Source organism: Myiozetetes cayanensis, unplaced genomic scaffold (assembly GCF_022539395.1).
Source record: "Myiozetetes cayanensis isolate MyiCay16 unplaced genomic scaffold, myiCay2020 scf5-8, whole genome shotgun sequence".
NCBI lineage: Eukaryota > Metazoa > Chordata > Aves > Passeriformes > Tyrannidae > Myiozetetes > Myiozetetes cayanensis.
In genome coordinates, this window is record NW_026087742.1 from 49,145,339 (window position 1) to 49,165,581 (window position 20,243).

Genomic DNA, 20,243 nt, shown 5'->3' on the forward strand with positions numbered 1-20,243 from the left:
GATGTATTGATTTTTTTATTAGGTTATTATGAAAACTCCGTGGATTTCCAATAATTCTTATTCATGTCTTTATTTTAACTGAATTGATCTTAAGATCGTGATAGCTAATAAGGTGAATGCCAAGTGGTATCCTAGTTTCCTAACCTGTCGTCTCATCCTGTCTTTCAAGACTTTTCTTGTCACAGCTGGCACAGGTATTTAAACTTGAGAGTAAGTATGGAAGTAATTATTTCTGAGGTTGTTACATTTGCCTTTTTGCCTCTGATGGAGAGTCAAGGTCCCAATCCACTGCTGCCTGCAGTCTACAATTTAAAGTTTGCAGTGTTGAGTGCTGATAACCCTCTCTCCATGCCTTTCAAAGGGAAGATTGTTGAATATCACTCCTAAAATTCCACATCTCTAGTGTAACCTAGATGTACTCAGATAAAATTGGTTGTACTGGAATTTTCCCAAACTGTGACAGCAGGAATGTGACTTCCCAAATCAGACTGCCTGGATGATAGTTCCACTGTATCATCCGGTAGAAATCCTTTGTAAACGCATAAACTGTTGTACCTCTGCATACTCCAGAAGATCCAAGAACTATTAAGGGTGGTTAGTTTATTACTAGAGTCTGTATCCCAAAATATTTTGCCTGTAAGCAGAGATGACTTGCCTCTTTAGTTCTCCCACACAACACCTAGTCATATGACTCATGTTTAGGAATGAAACATGTTTTGTAGTCTTCTTTTATTGGCCTCATCACATGTTACAAACACAGGAATCAAAAAGGCAAAAGAAAGAAATCATTTCTCCTTTCTCTTCAATAAATTTACAGACAGAAAAACACAGCTAAACTGGAAGATAAAGAAGCACTTTAGAGAGCTACCATAGCTGTATCTCATGGAAACTTCCTCTCCATCGCCACCATCCAACCATCTCTTCTGCTCTGGGTTTATCTTACCTCCAGCCTGGTCAAGGGAACCCTTCTTGGCTTTGTGGCACACAGGCTTTAGTGGCCATGACTGCATAAATATGAATGGAGTGATTATTAATGTTGCAGCAGAGCAATTGACTGTTTTAAAACATGCACATGTTTTTTGATTTCATGATTTAACAGTGAATATACCTTGATGAAAATCCTTTTTGTATTTCCAAAATGTATTGTAAGTGCAGTGAAAACGATTTCTCAAATCCTTGCTTGACCTTCTTGCCCCTCTTTTCTTCCTGAAGAACTGAAATAAGGAAGGGGAGATCACCTCTTATATTCTGTGCATCATAATATATTACCAATATGTTACTAGTCCTTCTCCCTGATGATTTCTAAGTTCATACTGTGAAAAATAGTAAATATTCTGATAAGTAAGAAATTTCTTAATAAATCAGGCAAACTCATTTAAAACTGTTTGTTAACAATGCAATGTAATGGTCAGCCGGCAGATGAAGAGTAATAATGATAATTTACCTCAATACAGAAAGTATTGTGTTCAGAGTACCACTTTATCTGTTTACGCTAAGATTAGTTTTCAATAAATATTATATTAACAGCCTAATGAAGTTGATCATATAATCTTTTTGTATTATTTTGGAGAAGCCGACAATACAAATGGAGTAAGTTTATAAATGTTCCTTTCCCAAAGAGAATCAGATAAAACAAATACCTGCATTATTCTCTTGTATACAGACTCTTAAAGTGTAATCATCTGTTATTCATCAACATACTTAGATCTTCACAGAAACATGCCTACTTTAACTAAAAGTGTCTTTTGTAAAGCCCAATCCAGATAACTCTGTAATACACAATACAAGATGAAACTTAAATTCTCTTAACAGAGAAAACTATCATGGGAATTAGAAGATGAGAGAAATTGATCTGTGTGGTGCTTTAAAAGTAAAATAGTATAAAAGAACAACAACAACAAATCCAAGACAAAGTTCACTTTTATCCTAATGATGCAAATTCCTGACTTTGAAGGTGCTTCTAAGCAGTATCATAACCATTAGAAGTACTACATTGCCGTGCTTTGGTATATAACCTTTTTCCCTGCTTTTTAGTAATGAAAAACTACTGGAATATTTTTCCCTGAAATTATTTATTTTTTCAGTAGATACCATAGTTCTCTGATTTACTGTTGGTTGACATATACTTTCATTTTCTGTCTGTATCTTTGCTGCACTGCAGACAAACTGATCTGTTCTAGGTAGGGCATGGTATAGAGGAGATGTAGGAATGGGCTGAAGTATCCTTTATATTTGCCTTTGTATCTAGGGAAGTTGAAAATAGGCAAGAATGGAGAGAAATTTTATATGACAGTGCACAGAATTTTGCAAGTTTAATATGAGCCCTGCAGCAACCTGATGCATGTTAGTTGCTGGTAAGTTTGTTAAATTCTGTTTAAAAAATTGTTCATCTTAGAAGACAGTCTTCTAATCAATATTATTTCCCCTCTGTCACAAACAACCCTTTTAAAAACATGATTTTGGCAACGTGGTTGTACTGCTAAAAATTTTTACATTTCAGATCTCCAGGTTTAGTTTCTTTTCAACTGCCAATGTGACTACATTAATTGGCTATCCTTAGAAATTGCTAAAAGTTCTGGATACAGTCCTCTAAATTAGACACACTAAATTCTTAGGATGCAATATTGAGGAGAAAAGATCCATTACATCAGTATGGATTTTTATATCTAGATACACACACTTAAATGTTGTCTTGAGTTCAGTCTGAGCATGTGGGGAAAGGGAAGTTTTGAAGAACTTTGGAAGTTTATCTGAGAATAGTTAACTGTTATGTCTTTACAGGCAGATTGAATGCTCTCTAGCATAAAGCGTGTAAGCTAGAAAACATAACATGTAAAACCAGTGTTGTGTGTAACAGCTGTTAATTAGTGCATCTTATTCCTCCTTTCTCCCTCAGAAAAGAGGTTTCATCTGAAACAAGTGTAAGAAACCTCTCTTGGGAAAAAAACCCACAAACACTACACACACACACACACACACAACAAAACACCACCAAAAAAACCAACCCCCCACCCAAAAAAAACCCCACACTCAAAAAGAAAACCAAAAAGTCAACCCCACCAACTAAACACATAATATATTTTCTGCCTAGCTCTGATCATCATCATTTTCAAGGAGTAATAACTTCAGTACTGTACATGCCATGAGAATTTAAAAACTTTTCATTTTAATTTTATAGTTCTTCTAGTAGTTAAAATGTTACAGATTTTTTACTTACTTCATTTCCTGCATAATAACGTGGACAAACTGCTAAATTTAATTATAATGCTAATTTTTATTGATACTGTGGTCCTATACAGTATTCATCTCAAACTTCATTGTGTCTCTATGTGCCTGCCAGATGGTTCTCCTTAACTGCTGCTTTTTCTGGTACTTGGATTTTTTTTTAGTGTGCTTGAAGGTGTAATGATGCATTCACATGTGCTATCCCAAGATTTGAATTACTATATACTACAGTCAACTGTATTATTTATGGTGGCAATCTCAGATAATGCAGAAGGATTAGGAGCTAGAGTTACTGCTTGCAGACCTGAGATGACTCTGTGGAGCTGAGTACCTTTATGTGTCTGGATTGATATATATTAAAAGCCATTTGGAAATTGAGTAAAAGCATAGCTCATTCACAAAGGTATTGGCTGAATTAATACATTTTCCTGGAACTAGAAACATTGGCATCACTTTGCAGTAACAATTAAGGTAGCTCTGTGCAGAGCTAATCCGGGTAAGCAAAATTAATTAGTTCAGCCACAGCCCACATGAAGATGGTTAATATCTAAAAAGTGATATTTGAACTCTGCCTGGTTCTGAATTATTACACTTTTTTGAGTCAGTCTTTCTGACATAGAACCAGCTTGTCTGTTTCTGTGTCTGTGGCATGGTTAGGTTTAAGCTGGTCACTGATTTACTTATTATTTGAGTTGAGTTGTGTTTTTTGTGTGCTTAAATAGAAAGAAAGAGAGAAAAATCTTTATTGTCAGGGTGTCAGTGTGTCTTATGACTTGCATTTAGAATCCTGTCAGAAGTTCTAACTGTTGTATAGAGATTGTACTGATATAAGAATAACTATAGCCCATGAGTTTACATGAAAATTCATAGAAAGGGCAAGTAAACTGCAATACAGAGAACAGGGCTTTTGATAAAGTACTTGTGGAATGAGAATCTGTTAAACTTAGGGCTGGTGGCATGTTAATGGTAAACCAATCTTTTAAATCCATTTTAAGAATATTTTTGATATTTCAATATAATATTAATAGTATTTGGTATTGTAATTTAGATTCTAATCCTGTAAAGATGTATGCTATTTCTTAACTTTATGCATAATGGGTGTTTGTCTTAAGTTATAAGGTTATTCACAGAGGATAGTAGTAAGCACTATCTATCCATATGATATTTTCTTTGGCCTATTCAGTTAAAAAAAATATTTTCTAAATATAAAGCTTCAACGCTTTATACAATCTTCTTATGGGTTTTCCTGTAGTAAAAATGATTGGGATCTCACTTTATATGACAAATACAATAGAAACTTTTGGTCAGGGTAAGAAAAGACTGATGCATACAATCTGGTTTGATATTGATGTGGCAGCTTGACAGGCTTTTTTGATAAAAGCTTTGGAGTACTGTAAATAGATATTATCTGTGTTCTTTTACTGCTGACACTCTGTGGAGCATTCTGTATGTGATTTTAGATGGATTATTATGACCATTCAACAATAAAGCAAGACGAGGCACTATTTCATGTTCACAGCATGTACTTTGGCTGCACTGTGTACTTTATGCATGGCAACCTTGCTCAACAAATAGAATAAATCTTGTTCTCCTCAGCACATTGATTATTTTTTGATGCTGGCATGGATTAAGCAGTCTTAACATTTATTTCAAAGTAAAAGATTTTATTTGGAGAGCAAGTGAACCATTAGATGACTAGTTACAGTAAGTAAAGTTGAAATTTATAAAATGCAGGTTGGACATTTCCTTTAATTCACTTTTTCATAGCTGCTACCTGTGTGAGAACTTTCATGGTTGCAGATACTTGTCTGTAAAGCTAGGAACTATTACACCTATTTTATTTTCAGAAAAGGAATAATAACTTTATGTATACATTGTATATGCACTATAATGCATTCTGTCATCTGCCTTTTTAAGATATTTGAAAAATAATTTAAAATATTTCCTTTCTGTTACAAATATGGTTTTTGTTTGCTTGTTTGTTCGTTTTTCCCTTTCCTCTGGTTTTTTTGCAACAGATGAGTGTATTTCTGTTTCACTCTCATCACCCAAAAATCAATTGTGATTTTTTGCCCCCTACGGTGATATGTTTCCACTGCAGGTTTTCATAACAGTTTCACATTCTTGCCAATTCTGTCCCCTGAAGTCTTTCATATCTCTTCTGTTTCTAAACTGTAACCTTTTCTGAACACTGTTTTCCCCTCCCTGTGCTTTATGAACACTTTGCTTAAAGATACTGCTGGGATGGGCTGGTAGGCAATCTCCCTGTGGCCTCTGAAGTGTTTCTGTGCTTTCCTAACTGGATGAAAAGTGATCCTCAACTTTTATTTGGTCAGGCCTAGATATTATTTCTGTTTTGTCTGAAGAAAGTATGAAGAAAACTCTCCACCCTGCTCTTGTTTCACTATCGTTTGTGGTGGGCATTATTGCCCATGTGCATGTTCAATCATTTTATGCCTCATTTTTGTGGTAATAGTGACTCTAGGGACTGAAAGTGTGGAATGATGACATACCTAGTGGCTGCAAATTTTGCTGTTGTAGCACAGTTAGTGTGGATGGTAAAATGTTTGACACGGCCCCTGCCTGCATCTAAGCACTGTCAGCTGGATCCCACAGCATCTCCCACCTCTTTCAACTGCCAAACTTCTCAGATAAAACTGCAAGCTTCTGGACTGGATATATAAAACCTGGGATAGTCCTGGTCAAACCAGGAGTACTGACGGAATGATTTTGCGCTTATTTGAGTATGAATTCCCACTTCCAACACTATAATATGAGAAAAATAATTGGAGAAATTTGTTAACAGAAAAGTAAAATTTCTATTCTTTCAAGGATAAACCTCTTTAAACCTGTTTCTGTTCACTTAATAGCTGGTGATTATTGAGAAAGTAACAGATCGGCTTTTCTGCATTTGTAGTCTGAAGAATTTCCTGTTTTTTTACATGCAGTGCTACCCTATTGGCTTTCCTGGTCGAGCTTCTTAAGAGTTCAGTAGCCATGCAAGAACAAATGCTTGGTGGAAAAGGTTTTCTAGTCATTGGCTATCTCCTTGAAAAGGTATGTTTGGAGAGTTTTTATTTTTGTTCTTAGTATTTCTACTGTCACTGTGGTACTTTCAATCACTTGGCTCAAAGGATTGTTTTCAGAAATGATAAGCAGTTCTCACAAAACAGAGGTTCAGTTCAGCTGAGGATTACCTGTCTCCTGGACCAAAGCCCTTATGAAGCCCTGTTACTGTGATTTCATAATCTACATAATCTGAAAACCAACTACTGTCAGCTATACTAAGACTGATGCTCCTACAATTGAATTTCATGGCTCTGACATTCTTGAATGTCTGCTACTGGGTTTTTCATTAGCATGAGGTCAGTACAGCAATCATTTGAGAAGAAGATAAAATTATATATAATCTCATCCTCAAAAAATGTACTGAATTTTGAAGAAAAATGATAAATATTTTGTCTCATTCTGCTCCCTTTGTTATTTGCAGCTAGGGAAACACATTCTTATAGTAGAAAGCATTTACCTTCACTGAATACCTAAAAGCAGACTATTTTCTATGTTTCTGTGTTTTCAGTTCTAAACAAGTGTGATTTAGAATGTCAAAAAACTAGCCTAAGGTGGTGGTTTTTCCTGTAGTAGGTTTTCTTGTGACATAACCAGAATGAATTCACAAAGCTGTTAGCTTTGGTTTTGTAAGTTATACACAGGCAGGCTAGTGAGCCCTCATGAAGTCTCTTTCTCCTGAATAGAGCACTGTGGTTTACACACATTGAATACGTCAATTCAGAATATTGTACACAAAATGAAAAAAAAAAAAAAAGTTTTCATACTTCTTCTATTTAACACCAGTTATTTATGTAAAGGATTTTGACTGATCAAAACCTAATTCCTACAATGTATGCTGTTTTCTGATGGGTTTTCTGCTATATTCACTTAGCTATGGTTTTTACTGCATATTCACTTAGCTATATTCACTTAGCTACAGTTTTTTAAAACACTACAAGGCGTTTTATTTTTTTCAGTATATGCTTGTATTCATTTGGCACGCATGGCAGAAAAAAATCTTTTTGCTTCCTAAGCCAGTCTTAATTTCATTATTTATAAATTATTTGTATTTGTTGTTCATTTGCGTGCAATCAAATACTTCAGAGGACAGAAAGCTTTTTTTCCCTTGACTTGGATTTCCACATTTTTTGTTCTTATTAGTTGCAGACTGTTTATTGTGAATTGTGATGTACAAGCCACAGGAACTTCAGCATCCAGACTGAACTTGTATAACTGAAAAATAGACTTCAGTTCTTTCAGTTCTAAAAATAACAAATCTGCATATTCCCAGACTGTACTTACAGCACATTAAAAATAATTGGAACAAAGAATCATATAGTCACTTAGGTTGGAAAAGACCTTCCAGATCATAAAGGCCAGCACTGCCAAGGCCACCACTAAACCATGTCCCTCACTGCCACATCTGTAAATCTTTTAAACACCTCCCAGCATGGTGATTCAACCACTTCCCTGGGCAGCCTGTTCCAATGCTTTACATTTGGTAGAGAAGGCAAGGGGAAGGATGTTTAGTGGCTTTTTTATTCATTTGTTAATTCAGTATACAAAGAAATTTGTCAAAGTCCTCATGCCACGTTACCATGTAGGAGCAGGTCTCAACAGTAAATTTTATAGCATATCCTATGAAACTGAAAGACTCACCTGAAATTTGAGGAAACCTTGAACCCAACTCCTTCAAATACCTACTTGTTTAAGAAACAAATGCAAGTCTACCAGTAATGTGCATTTAACAACACCAATTTCAGTAAGACACATCATTAACTTAAGAAGAGATGAAATTCAGATGAAATTCTCAAAGCACTGTGCTATAAAATGTTGGATTCTGACTGGCTTCTAATCAAACAAAAACAAAACTAACCAACCAAAATAACAAACAAATAAAAAAAGAAAAAGTATTTAACCATAATTATTGATGAATATTTTAACTTGTTAAATATAGCCATTAGAAAAACTGTTGATGTTATTAGAAAGTAGAAGTTGCTTTCATATGCAATGACATCAAAACATATTAAGCTGCATGTAATTTAGCAATTTAAAAATCAGAGTTAAAATACTATTCATCATTCTGCTATAAGTATATTAAGGAAGAAGGCTTTTCTTTATCTTTGTTCTTCTGATTATTTCCCCTCAGTCATCTAGAGTTCATATAACCAGAGCAGTTCTGGAACAATTTTTGTCATTTGCAAAATATTTGGATGGATTATCTCATGGAGCACCTCTACTGAAGCAATTATGTGATCACATCCTTTTTAATCCTGCTATCTGGATACATACTCCTGCAAAGGTAGTTGTACACTTGAATAATGTTATGACTCTCCTACAACAAAATGAAATGCCTGTATTCTTTTGTTACATGGTACTTAGGTTTTTGGGTTTTTTATTTTAAAATATTGTAATAACCATTGGGTTTTAGATCATGAAGTCTATACCCTCCTTAACTATATACTCCAATGTCTTTTATAAGTTCCTAAAAGTAGTTAAATTATTGGACTGTTTCTGGAAACCCAGCCCCTTTTTCAGTGATTGCATTACATTGTTTTCCTAAAGATTAAGCATGAAATTATGTATTTTTAATTGTAGGTGAAAGGTGACACGTTTTGTCACACATTAGCGTGAGCTCTCACTTTAATTTAAATTATGTATTTTAGTTTGATAAAATCTATAAATTGTTATCGTTCATCTCTGGTAGTAAAGAATTAGTTGTTTTCCTAAGAAATCATAGTTATATGAACCGAATTGAAAAACAGCATGGTCCTAAAATCTGAAAGTATGTACTTCTAGTATAAAAAGCCAGAATAGAAAACAAGCCTATATGTTTATCATTACTTAAATCATGGAATCATGGGAAATTTAGTTTGCAGGGGACTCCTGGATGTAATTTCTAAGTATCAGTCTGGTCCCTGCCCTAACCAAAGTTTTATTTTTTTATTATTTTTTATTATTTTTTATTTTTTTTTTAGCTTTTTATATCATATCCAAAGTATATATTAAAATAAGTCTGACAACTTAAGGTTACTAATATGGAACTTAGGTTTACGTGGGTAACTGCTTTGTTCTTCAGGTGCAGCTGTCTTTGTATACCTACTTGTCAGCTGAATTCATTGGAACTGCTACAATCTATAACACCATACGCAGAGTAGGAACAGTCCTGCAGTTAATGCACACACTGAAATACTACTACTGGGTGGTTAATCCTGCTGATAGCAGTGGCATTACTCCTAAAGGATTAGGTAAGTACAACACATAAGAAAGGAAATATGAGCATTTCTTGTGTAGGAATATTTATGATGTTATTGTGTGAAAGCTCCTTAGATCTGTAGACAAGGAGGTAAGTAAATGGCCATAGCTGATAGCAGTAGTCAAAAGTAGGACTATGCTAGTATGTTTTGCTGTATCATATGCCCCTGGTGATAATTCCCTATCTTAGCTCAGGGAGTATTGAATGACAGCAACAACAGAATACAATAATAGATACTGGCTAAATGCTGCATGTTACAGATGTGTATTAGCCAGAGCAAATCATTCTAATCCTATACACTCTGGTTGTCATGCCATTACATTTAGCTGTCTACTTGTGTAAAGCAGGAAGGATTTGACTGAAAGTCTCTTTAAAAAATAATAGATAAAGGAGAAGTTATTAATTATCTTTCTTCTGTAACTACTACTGTCATGCTGAGAAATTGAATTGGGAAATATTTTAGTACTGTCATATATCCCAATATTCACAAGTGTGACATATCTAACAAATAAATTATTGGATTATTCTTTTGTAAATGAACTGTATGCGTAGGGTTTTTCTTGAATATTTTTTCAATAAATAAAAGCAGAAGGAACAATTCTTATTCTAAATTAGGTATCTTAATAGGCATTGAAGTTGTAACTTGTAGAGCCTCACAGAAAGAGCTGCTGTAGGATCTGGGACATCGTTTTTAATTCTCTCAGATGAACAATATTCTTCATAAAATTATTAAAATTTATTTTAAAATACCTAACACAGGTTTTCTCTGTTCATTTGGATGAAAAGTTTGTAATACTAGATTATGAAAATTAACTGTGGTTGTTACTTAATTAGCTTGAAATCTTTGTCAGTGATAAATTATATTTTCCACTTACACTGATTCTGGATTCCTGCTGCCAAAATAGAATTAAGTTCAATTTTGGTACTACAATGAAGGTGTCTCCATCTGACTTAGACATCTGTCAGTTATAGACAGTGGAATCATTATAATTCCTGGGGCACAACACACCTGCCTTTCAGAAGGATGCAGGTTTCCTGTGCATCCAACATCATATTTGCTTCTTTTGGGTACATATTTTGCATTTGCTTGTTTTGGGTAGAGATTTTGCAGGCTTTATGGTGTGTCAACTCACACTGGTAAGTATGTTTAGGAAGTTGTGTCATACCCCTGGTTGAGAGACTTGGTAAGTGTTTTGTTGGAAAGGTAGTTGCTTTCTAGACTGCATTGGCTCTATTGATTAGATTTCCATTGACCTCAGTGGAAGGTTAGAAACTGGTTTCATGTGTGGGAACTACACTGTAGATGTCTGAGTTGAATCCTACCCTGGTACTTTTATCCAGGTGCATGGTTTCACAGCTCTACTCTGTTGATGGGTGCATCAACAGAGCTGTGTTGCATAGGCACTTTTTTACCATCAGACAAGTTAACCAATTCCTCAGTGAGGAATTAGGATGTTTAAAACTCAGCTGATCAGCTTATAATTTATACATTGTGTTTCTGACTGTTGAATGACCAACTGTTGGGAGGTGAAGTTTTCAAGTGTCAACCATATTTACACCTAGATAGAGACCTGGAAAATTGCTTAACTATTTTGAGGCTGTAAGTTTGATAATATTGTCTATTGGTTATGTCTGTCATTCTTTTGAGGATTTTTTTCCTTTGTGGGTTTGGTTTTGTTTGGTTGGTTGTTTTTGGTTGGTTGGTTGGTTTTTTTGGGATTTTTTTGTGTGTGTGTATTTTGTTTGCTTGCTTTTTCTTCTGGTAGTCTTGTTTTGTTTTTAATTAAAAAATTTGCCTACTTCTGTGTTGTGATACTACTACCTAACAACACTTTGAAAATGTACTGAAGATTACAGACTGCTTCCCTCTGGCTAGGTTTGCTCTTTTGTGGAATCAATGACATTTCTTTCTGTAGGAAGTATGGCTTGTTTTTATCTCACACGGATCTTCCTCTCCATGGTTAGCTGTGTTTTTGGAGTATTTGTATGTGTACTGACAGTTGACTAGCTGCAAAAAAATATATAGTGTATTCATCAAAATCTGAACAGAAGGCATGAGATACACAAGGACACAAAATTAGGAATGAGAAATTAATCAGTTAACTCTAAATTAGCATATATATGACTGGTTTACTTGCCTACCTCTTGTTTATTCTTACCTGTTTAAGGATATATTACCTTCTTTTCTCATTTGTGTTAATTCCAGACAAAATTCCTTTTTTTCTCAGGAAGGCAACCAGGTCAGTCCCTAAAAGGTAATCAGACAGTGCAAATTAGCGATTGCTTGGCATAGCAGTTTGACAACAAATATCACAATTTTTAAGGCCTTCATACAGTAGTTAGGAAGGTGTTTGATAAACTGTGAGAACATGTGTGTTTTCAAAAAATGTGTTATTATCCACGATATCTGAATTTTCTCATTTTTTTTCTTTAGTTAGATTTATAAATAAATATGACTTTTTAAAGGTTAATATTTGCTTTCTTCCTTGTTCCTTATCCTCTTCTTTCCTCCCTGTTTCTTAGACTACACAAAGTCCCCTGTAATTCATATAACTCTAAAGAAGTGTTTTGTAGTATTCTCTTTTCTATTTGTAAAAATGGCTTTTCTTGAGTTGAAGAATGTCATTGTATCAGAGAGAAAGACCAATAACATTACAATAGATGTGCAAACCCAGACAAGCTATGGAATTTTCTCCATGCAAATCAGCACTAGGATTTTTTTAACTATTGTTTCACAAATAAGTTATGCTTCTGACTTCTATAGCTGTAATAACTGCGGTGGTTTGCAAGCAAATGATTGTGGAAATATAACAATTGTTGAGATGACCAGTTACTAAATTTAATTTCACATTAACTTAATTTCATATTAGATTTTTATCAAATCCACAGTATTAATTCTCTATTGATAAATGTTCTGAAAACTTTTCAAAATGTTTAATCACCAGCATACTACATTGCTTTTCTTCACAAAATGCACCAATCTAGTATTTCAAAAAAAGTTAACTCTTCCAGGATTTTGGTTTTGTGTTGATTTTTATTAGTCTGCATGCAGCCACTTCTCCACATGTAACCAGCAAGTTTAAAATTTGTTAAAATGTAGAATAATGTATAAAAAAGTAATTTGTTAAAGGAAGAAACTTACACTGTAAAAACACAATTAGGAGAATGTTAGATTTGCTGCACTTTAAGTAACATTTGATATCTCAAAATGGAAGACCCATTGTCTATGAACAGCAATTTTACTATATGAAACAGAAAAATGTCATCATGCCAGTAAATGGCAGCTGAAACTCTAAGCTTAATTGACATGAGACTTTTCATATCTGAAGAAGACTTCAGTGGAAATCTTGCCAATATCCAAAATTTGACTTCATGTGCTATAGTGCCTTCATATAATTTACTGTCATATTAGAAAATAACCTTATTCATGCAGATATTTTAGTAGTGTGATGTTTTCTTATAGCCATGTCCTTTTTTTATGTGGAGATACTTAAACACTTTTTAATATTAGTAGTTTGATTTACTATTACTTGCAGATAGTTGCTCTGCTTCAGGTTTTAATGTCTTTCCTTGTCTTAATAAAGCACAAAGTTCGTGAGTTTTCTGTACTGACAGTTTTATATCCCTTATTTTAAGTCCAAAGTGGCTCAATATTGAAGTTTCCCATTTGGCTAGTGCAGTTTTCTTTTAAAAATGAGTTTCCCCCTTAATACTCGGACAAATCCTAGTATTAAGCTTACAAAATGGGAGGTATAAATACTTTGAATTATTTAATAGGCTCAAATACTTATTTAAAATTTGGATTTATATCTTCTCTTTTGTTATTGGTTTCCTCTTTCATGCAGGTATATCTTCCTGGATTCAGAATACTGAATTCATATTGGTCTTTTTTTTTCCTTCTGAAGTATTAGAAACACTGTCTCAAAATGTAAACCTATCACCTTGCTCAATAATTATGCTTAGTAGGTTTTACATTTTAGGTATAGATCCACATAGTGGAGATGAGTTATCTGTTTAAAGTGACAAGTTATACTTTTCTTTTGGTGTTACTTATTTTAAATTTTAAAAAGAGCATGAAAAGTTAAACCAATTTCCACAAGAAAGAATATCTGAATTTTATTATTTATTTTTTAAACTTGAACTATAGTTATAGCTATTCTCTTGATTTGCCACATGCATGACTTTAATATTTTGTTAAATCATACAGAATAAGGATAAATAGGGTCAACTAGCAGTTGCAGTATCTAAGCACACAGCGAAGAGGCAATGGAGTGAAAATTACCTAAAATATATAACTTCTTTCTGAATTATTTATTTTTGTGTATTTGGGAAATGAATAAGAGGATAAGTGAGGAGATAGTTAACTCTATCCTGCTGTTGGTAGATGGTGCATTTCAATGATACTTCAAGCTGCCAGAGACATCTTAGCATTCTGCTATCAGTCGTCTTCTTTGATGTTTTGTCTTTTCAAAATATACTCCAGACTGATATTTAAAGATGAACCAAACTGTAATTGTCTTTCTGAAGGAGCAAAATACATATATTTTAATTTCAAAGCAACAGAGAAAAATTTAAACACACTTTTTTATTTTCATCTTTGGGTGTCTACTAACTATTGGATAGTTTAATTTCTTTATTAGCTTTTCTTAAGAAAATTTAAATATTTTTGCACTCTAAAAAAATCCTCCATGTTTCTGAATTAATTTGGTGTTCTATTTCTGCAAATTTAAGAAAAAATTCATTAGAACCCAGCAGGATATTTATACCTTGACAAATCTTTACTGGAATTACTTACCAACTGCATGGCATTTTCTGGAAATACTGATGAGCCATCAGTGAGGAGGCATAAAATAAAGGCAGTAACAGAAAAGTAAAGTAAATATTGTGGAGTTTTCTTCCTAAGAGAAAATAAGTTAGGATTCTCAGTGTTAACAAGTGTCAAAAATGTATTGTACTAAACTGCAATTTTGGACCCTGTTGTGGTGCACTGTATGAAAAATACTTGCAGCTTCATTGTTCATAGATCATAGAATATGCAGAGTTGGAAGAAATCCGTCAGGATCATCCAGTCTAACTCTGTGACCACTTCCCTGGGGAATCTGTGTTGTATGAGAGAAATGTGCATTTAAGTTCCAGACTACTGTGTAGAGTAGTTAACTCTTGACCTGAATGGCCAAGCACTTCTGTTTCTCTACTAGTGCTTCCTGTAGGAGTGGGAATTATGAAAACTATTATAAGGAGAAATCAACTATAGTTTTTGTGGATAGAAAGAGTTGCACAGAGTTATTTCAAGAGTTGGTTTAAAGTGGAACTGAGTTCTCATTAGCTTTACAGCAGTAAGAAAAATAGGTCCTTCTGTGACCCACATAAGATATGATTTTGTTTATGTATATGTGGAGATCAAATTCTGCTATCTGTATCATGTCGTATTAATATAAGGAGTAGAAAAATCATGTTTTTCACATAATAAGAAAAATCAAAACAGATGGAAGAATGTTGCATTTGGTTGCTTGTTGAAGGGATAACACAATGTTTTATTTCCAGAGACAGAATTAGAAATCATTCTTTTTGTTATTCAAAGCTCCCAATCAGTTTTGTTGTTTGTTTGTTGAGGTTTTTTTTCCCCCAGTACTGACTGTACTTAACTCTGTGAATATGTTTACTTATTCCTTCTTAATTACTTCTGGTTTATGCCTCTATAATTGTTCTATGCTACAGGGAAGATTTGGGTAATGTTTTTTTTTTTTCATTTATTTTTGTCGGGATAAAGCTGGCTAACTCTTGTTATGAGTGCATATTTAAAAAAATCTGACGCAAATCAAGGGCTATCTGTGATAAATACATACATAAAGAATCTAAAAGCAGGAAATGCTTTAATGACTCATCCTGGTGTGGGATAAAGGAGACATCCTTTCTCTTTGCCAATTAACAGGAATGTTACTGTTTTCTGTTAGGAACTTCTGGTTGCTGTATCAGATCTTAAAAGCATCATCTTTGTAGTTGTTTTGATTTGGGCTTGGTTTTAGTCTTTAGCTGTGCTGATTATCAGTTTCTGAGTGACACTGACACTGAATTATCCATATGCATTAATGGTCACAAAGATTAATAAACAGTAATTAAATAATAAATAATCCTATCTTTGTTGGTTTTCATTCAGATGGTATTTAGCATAGTGGCTTAGCCTTTCCAAGTTGTTATCACATATTGCTATCTATCTGTTACTATCATCTTAGTCCAATCTTTTATCTTTGTGTGTCTTTAAAAAAACTAAGTAAAATTGAATATGAGTTTCTTTTTTTTTCCAGATGGAATATCACTTATACTTAACTATATTGCTGTTGAAAAATGTGATTCTGAAAGGTTATAAATGATACAATTTGCAAATGTGAACTTTTATATAAGAGTAGACCACTAAATCTGCTGTGGGAATTGTGATTTCCTTAAGAAGCTGCAGTCATTAAAGGAATTAGTTTATATTTAAAAGTGCTATATTTTGCTTCTTCCAGATGGTCCTCGACCTTCCCAGAAAGAAATCATATCACTAAGGGCATTTATGCTTCTGTTCTTGAAACAACTTATATTGAAGGTAATATAATCTATTCCAGAGGGAAAACATTCAGATGTGTTATGTACTTGTAATAGAATCTTTCACAGTATAAAATAGGGAATACCTGTCAGATGTTGTATCTGGTTTTGGTCACTTTTAATGTTAATGCACTTACTTCTAATCAACATAAAGGTGGTAAGTCTATACAACATTTCTTATTACCTCACCAAACTGCCATATATATTTTAAAATTATTAATATGTTTATAGTCAATACATTAAAATCTATTTAAAATATTAATTATTAAATTTTAATTAAATTAATTAGATTATATTAGATTTATTAAATTGGTCAAATGAAAAAAGTAACAGCAGTTGTTAAGTTAGTTGTTGCTTTAACCTTCTTGTTGCTTCTACCACTGGTTGAAATGGTGTAGGAATCTTTCTCTCTGTTACAGCTGAACACCAGTCTTTGAGATATAATCTTCCATTTGAGACTAGACTAAAAACCAGTATTTTCTGGCTTGGCCTTTTCTGGTTTTTTTTTTTTCTGTTTTGTCTCCAAAATTGGAGAAGTGATACTAATAGTTTGTTGTATCTGAGGGCGCACACTGTAAGAATCATTTCTATCAGGAATAGAGGACTGACCTCATACTGTTTTGAATTGCCAGTGTGATAAGGAAAAGCAGTGGAATGATTGTGAGAATTTAGTCTTTTAAATTTGAATAGGAAAGCTGTAAGGTTATTTGATTTGGTCCAAATTTTACTTGCCCAAACTTAGAGTCTATTTTCTCTGAATGATGTCCCTCCTTTTTTCTTTTAGGATCGAGGAGTTAAAGAAGATGAACTGCAGAGCATATTAAATTACTTACTAACAATGCATGAGGTACATTTCTATAATTACTTATCTTTTACTGTTACCAATTGTACCAGCACTATGAGAAGTTTACTATCGAGGTTAGTTTGTAGAATAACATTGATGCTTGTCATACAGGATGAAAACATTCATGATGTGCTGCAGCTGCTAGTGGCACTAATGTCCGAACATCCAGCATCCATGATACCTGCCTTTGATCAGAGGAATGGGATACGGTAAGACTGTGAAGTCAGAAAATACATTAAAAGTAGTTCTGCTATCATCGCTCTCCAGTTTGCTTCTTTTTCAGATAAATATCACACTTGCTGATCTTTCAAACTTCACTTTTATTAACTTAGACTTTTTTTTTTTTGAGAAAATGAGTGGTTACAATAGGTTGAAGGAAACAAGACTTTCCACTTGATTATCATTATGATATTTCAAGATAAATGTATTGTTGTACTTGCTTCATAATCTCAAATAGAATATATAATTAACAAAATGCATCAAAAAGCCAAGTATCTATCTCAGAATAATTCTGAATATTCTTTCTTGGTATGTTTACATTTTCTGGGGAGAAGAAGAGGAAAAGATAAATTCTGCCCTGACCACTCAAATTTTCTTTGAAAAGAGTGGAATTCAGATGTTTATCTGTTTGACAGTGAAATTAATAACTGATAATTCCCAGAGAAGCAGGGGTTTTTTTGGTTGTTTATTTATACCTAATTTGATAATACAAATCTTTTTCAGGGACAAATAATTTTCATGTAATAAATTAATATTTACTATGGAATTTTATTTTGTGCTATTCTGAAAATACTTTGGAAAATGCAAGGGACTTGAAACAAGGGAAAAAACCCCACACAACACAATGGGATTTAAAAACAGAGAGTGTAAAAATCCAAGATTTTCACTACCATCCAAGTACTCTTAGAAACTCCAGGATATAACCTTATGTGTTCTAGTCTGCTTCTCTTGTCTTAAGCTACAACTGTTCAGACTTTTGTTTGATTGTTCCAAGAGAGAAGTATGAGATGTCACTTGCTGTTATAAAATATTCAACTGAACCAAAAGACCTCATGTCCTCAACCTCAAGAATTCATAATCTTATGTTGTGCTTGATTGTTTCAGTATCCTTCCATTTTGTGTAAACTGCTATTTTTATCATTTTATTTCTTAATAAAATCCCCTGTTTAGTGAAATATAATCTATATATGTAATGTTTGGTAATAACCATATTGAATTTCTTTTTCAGAGTAATTTATAAGTTACTGGCTTCCAAGAGTGAAAGTATATGGGTGCAGGCTTTGAAGGTCCTGGGATATTTTCTTAAACACTTGGGTCATAAGTAAGTATGGTTTTAAAATTTTTATATTGGTGTATTTAAGGTCACAATTCTTGTCTTTTTGTCATGATTACTGTATATTCTTTGACAGTCTTTAGAAATCACTTGAAATTGTTAGGTTTTCTGATTAATAATTTGCACACTGTTACCTTTATACATTTGGATTTTTCCACTTAATCTGCTATTACTATGATGTTTGAAATGATAGGTTAATTGCCAAGTAAGATATGCTGAAACTCAAGTCTTGAAACAATGAAAAAACATTTTCTAAAAATACATTTTATAACTGTATATTGCATGTTCAGATAAGGTTAATAGGAAACATATGATTGTGATCAAAAATTTGTTTCTGGAATTATCAGTGTCATTGCAGTAAAATTTTCAGGGCAGTACTTTTAAAAATAGCTTTAAAAGGATGGAAAAAATTAAATCGCAGAACATATTATTGACATGGGAAAGTTTCAGAAGGAAAAGAAGCAAATCAAGCAAGTGGTATTTAAAAAAGGAGTTAAGGACATACCTCTGTGCAAGAAATACATAGAAGACGTGGCAGCAACAAATAATCAATTTAAAAAGATCAGATGTCATGAAATAGGTGTATTTAGTCTCATCTTTCATAACATGGAATCAAGAAAGCATTAACAAGCATGAAGTGCTGTGTAGCCTACTATTGCTCACTTTTCCCCATCTACATGTGGTGTTAAGCTTCCTGCTGGGATTAGCCCAAAACAGCGTTTCATTGGAATGCTGTGCTTCACAGACTTCATCATGTAAGCCTCCTTGGAAGGGAAAGAGGGTAGGAGTCCAGCCAGAGTGTGGTACTGCTAGACATGCTTTTCTCAGAAAGATCGATAAAGTATGACTGTGTAATTGAGAGATAGTTAGCTGAGAATATGCTCCTAAATGGGATTTCTCTTTTTGGACCCAGCCAGTCAAATAGTGTTCTGGGAATTAATAAAGCAAATTGATAGTCCACTCAAGAATCTCCGAGGGCTTTTCAAACATTACTTACTAAAAATCATTCACATTAATAGGAGTTGGATTAAGTAAGATACACCAGATGAAGGTTTGACTTGTCAGAGCCTAGTTGTGTCCAGATAAGTACATTTGTTTACTATATTTATTGTTTATCCAGAAAATCAAGTAGCAGAGTATGTCAGTGGAACATTACAGAAAAAGAAAACAGAGACTTTTCGGAAGCTGAAATTTCACTTCCCATTCCTTAGCACCTACTTGCAATTATGGATATATCAATGTAGTTTCCATTGTTGACTGAACATATGTAATTAGTTTAAATTTAAATTTATTTTTTCATCTAATTAGAGTAGTTGAAACCCACTTGAATATTCTGTTTAACTTCCAAAGGTTTTTTAAATGTTCAGATTTCTGAACATCTGCAAATGTGCATATTTTGTGTATATTTCAGCAAGATTCCTCCCCCATCTCATACCTTACAGCTAGTGCTTGTAAGGTGTGCCTATTTGTGAACATGCATGTATGTGCATACGCAGGATTTTGTAAAACTGAAGTCAATGACAGGAAATTCTAAGCAATTATAAAATTATAAACTACATTAAATTATAAAGTACTTATATTTCTTTTTCACAGTACAGGAAGCAGGCATTATATTTTAATACACTAAAGCAGAATTGCATGAAGAGATATTACATGATTTATGAAATCTTAACTGATTCAATATTATAGCAAATGTGCAGGTACAAAACCAATTACCATTTCTGTAGTTTATATATATGCATCACAGATGAAGCTGTACAGTGGAAGTAATTGATTCTCAAGAGAAGTGACCAGGAAAGTGTTAGATGAGGCCCTGAATAACTTAATTGATTTTTCTTTGTTATCTGTGATGACAGGCTAATTTGTCTAACCTTAAGAGTTGACAAAATCTTGTTCTCTTCCTTCTCTTCTATATTTGATTCTTTCTATGTCACTACTTGAAATTGTAGTCC

The 20,243-nt window shown here is 33.4% G+C and overlaps 1 protein-coding gene across 4 annotated transcripts in view; it reads left to right on the top strand.

Moving 5' to 3' along the window:
- The window catches only part of NBEA (neurobeachin), a 470,259-nt gene that overhangs the window by 120,355 nt on the left and 329,661 nt on the right, over positions 1-20,243 (top strand). For all 4 annotated transcript variants that reach the window (XM_050332434.1, XM_050332435.1, XM_050332438.1 and 1 more), the window contains exons 11-17: positions 6,174-6,282; positions 8,423-8,575; positions 9,353-9,521; positions 16,036-16,115; positions 16,899-16,961; positions 17,070-17,167; positions 18,187-18,279. In XM_050332434.1, coding sequence (XP_050188391.1) covers positions 6,174-6,282; positions 8,423-8,575; positions 9,353-9,521; positions 16,036-16,115; positions 16,899-16,961; positions 17,070-17,167; positions 18,187-18,279 — 765 coding nt within the window. The remainder of the gene's footprint in view (positions 1-6,173; positions 6,283-8,422; positions 8,576-9,352; positions 9,522-16,035; positions 16,116-16,898; positions 16,962-17,069; positions 17,168-18,186; positions 18,280-20,243) is intronic.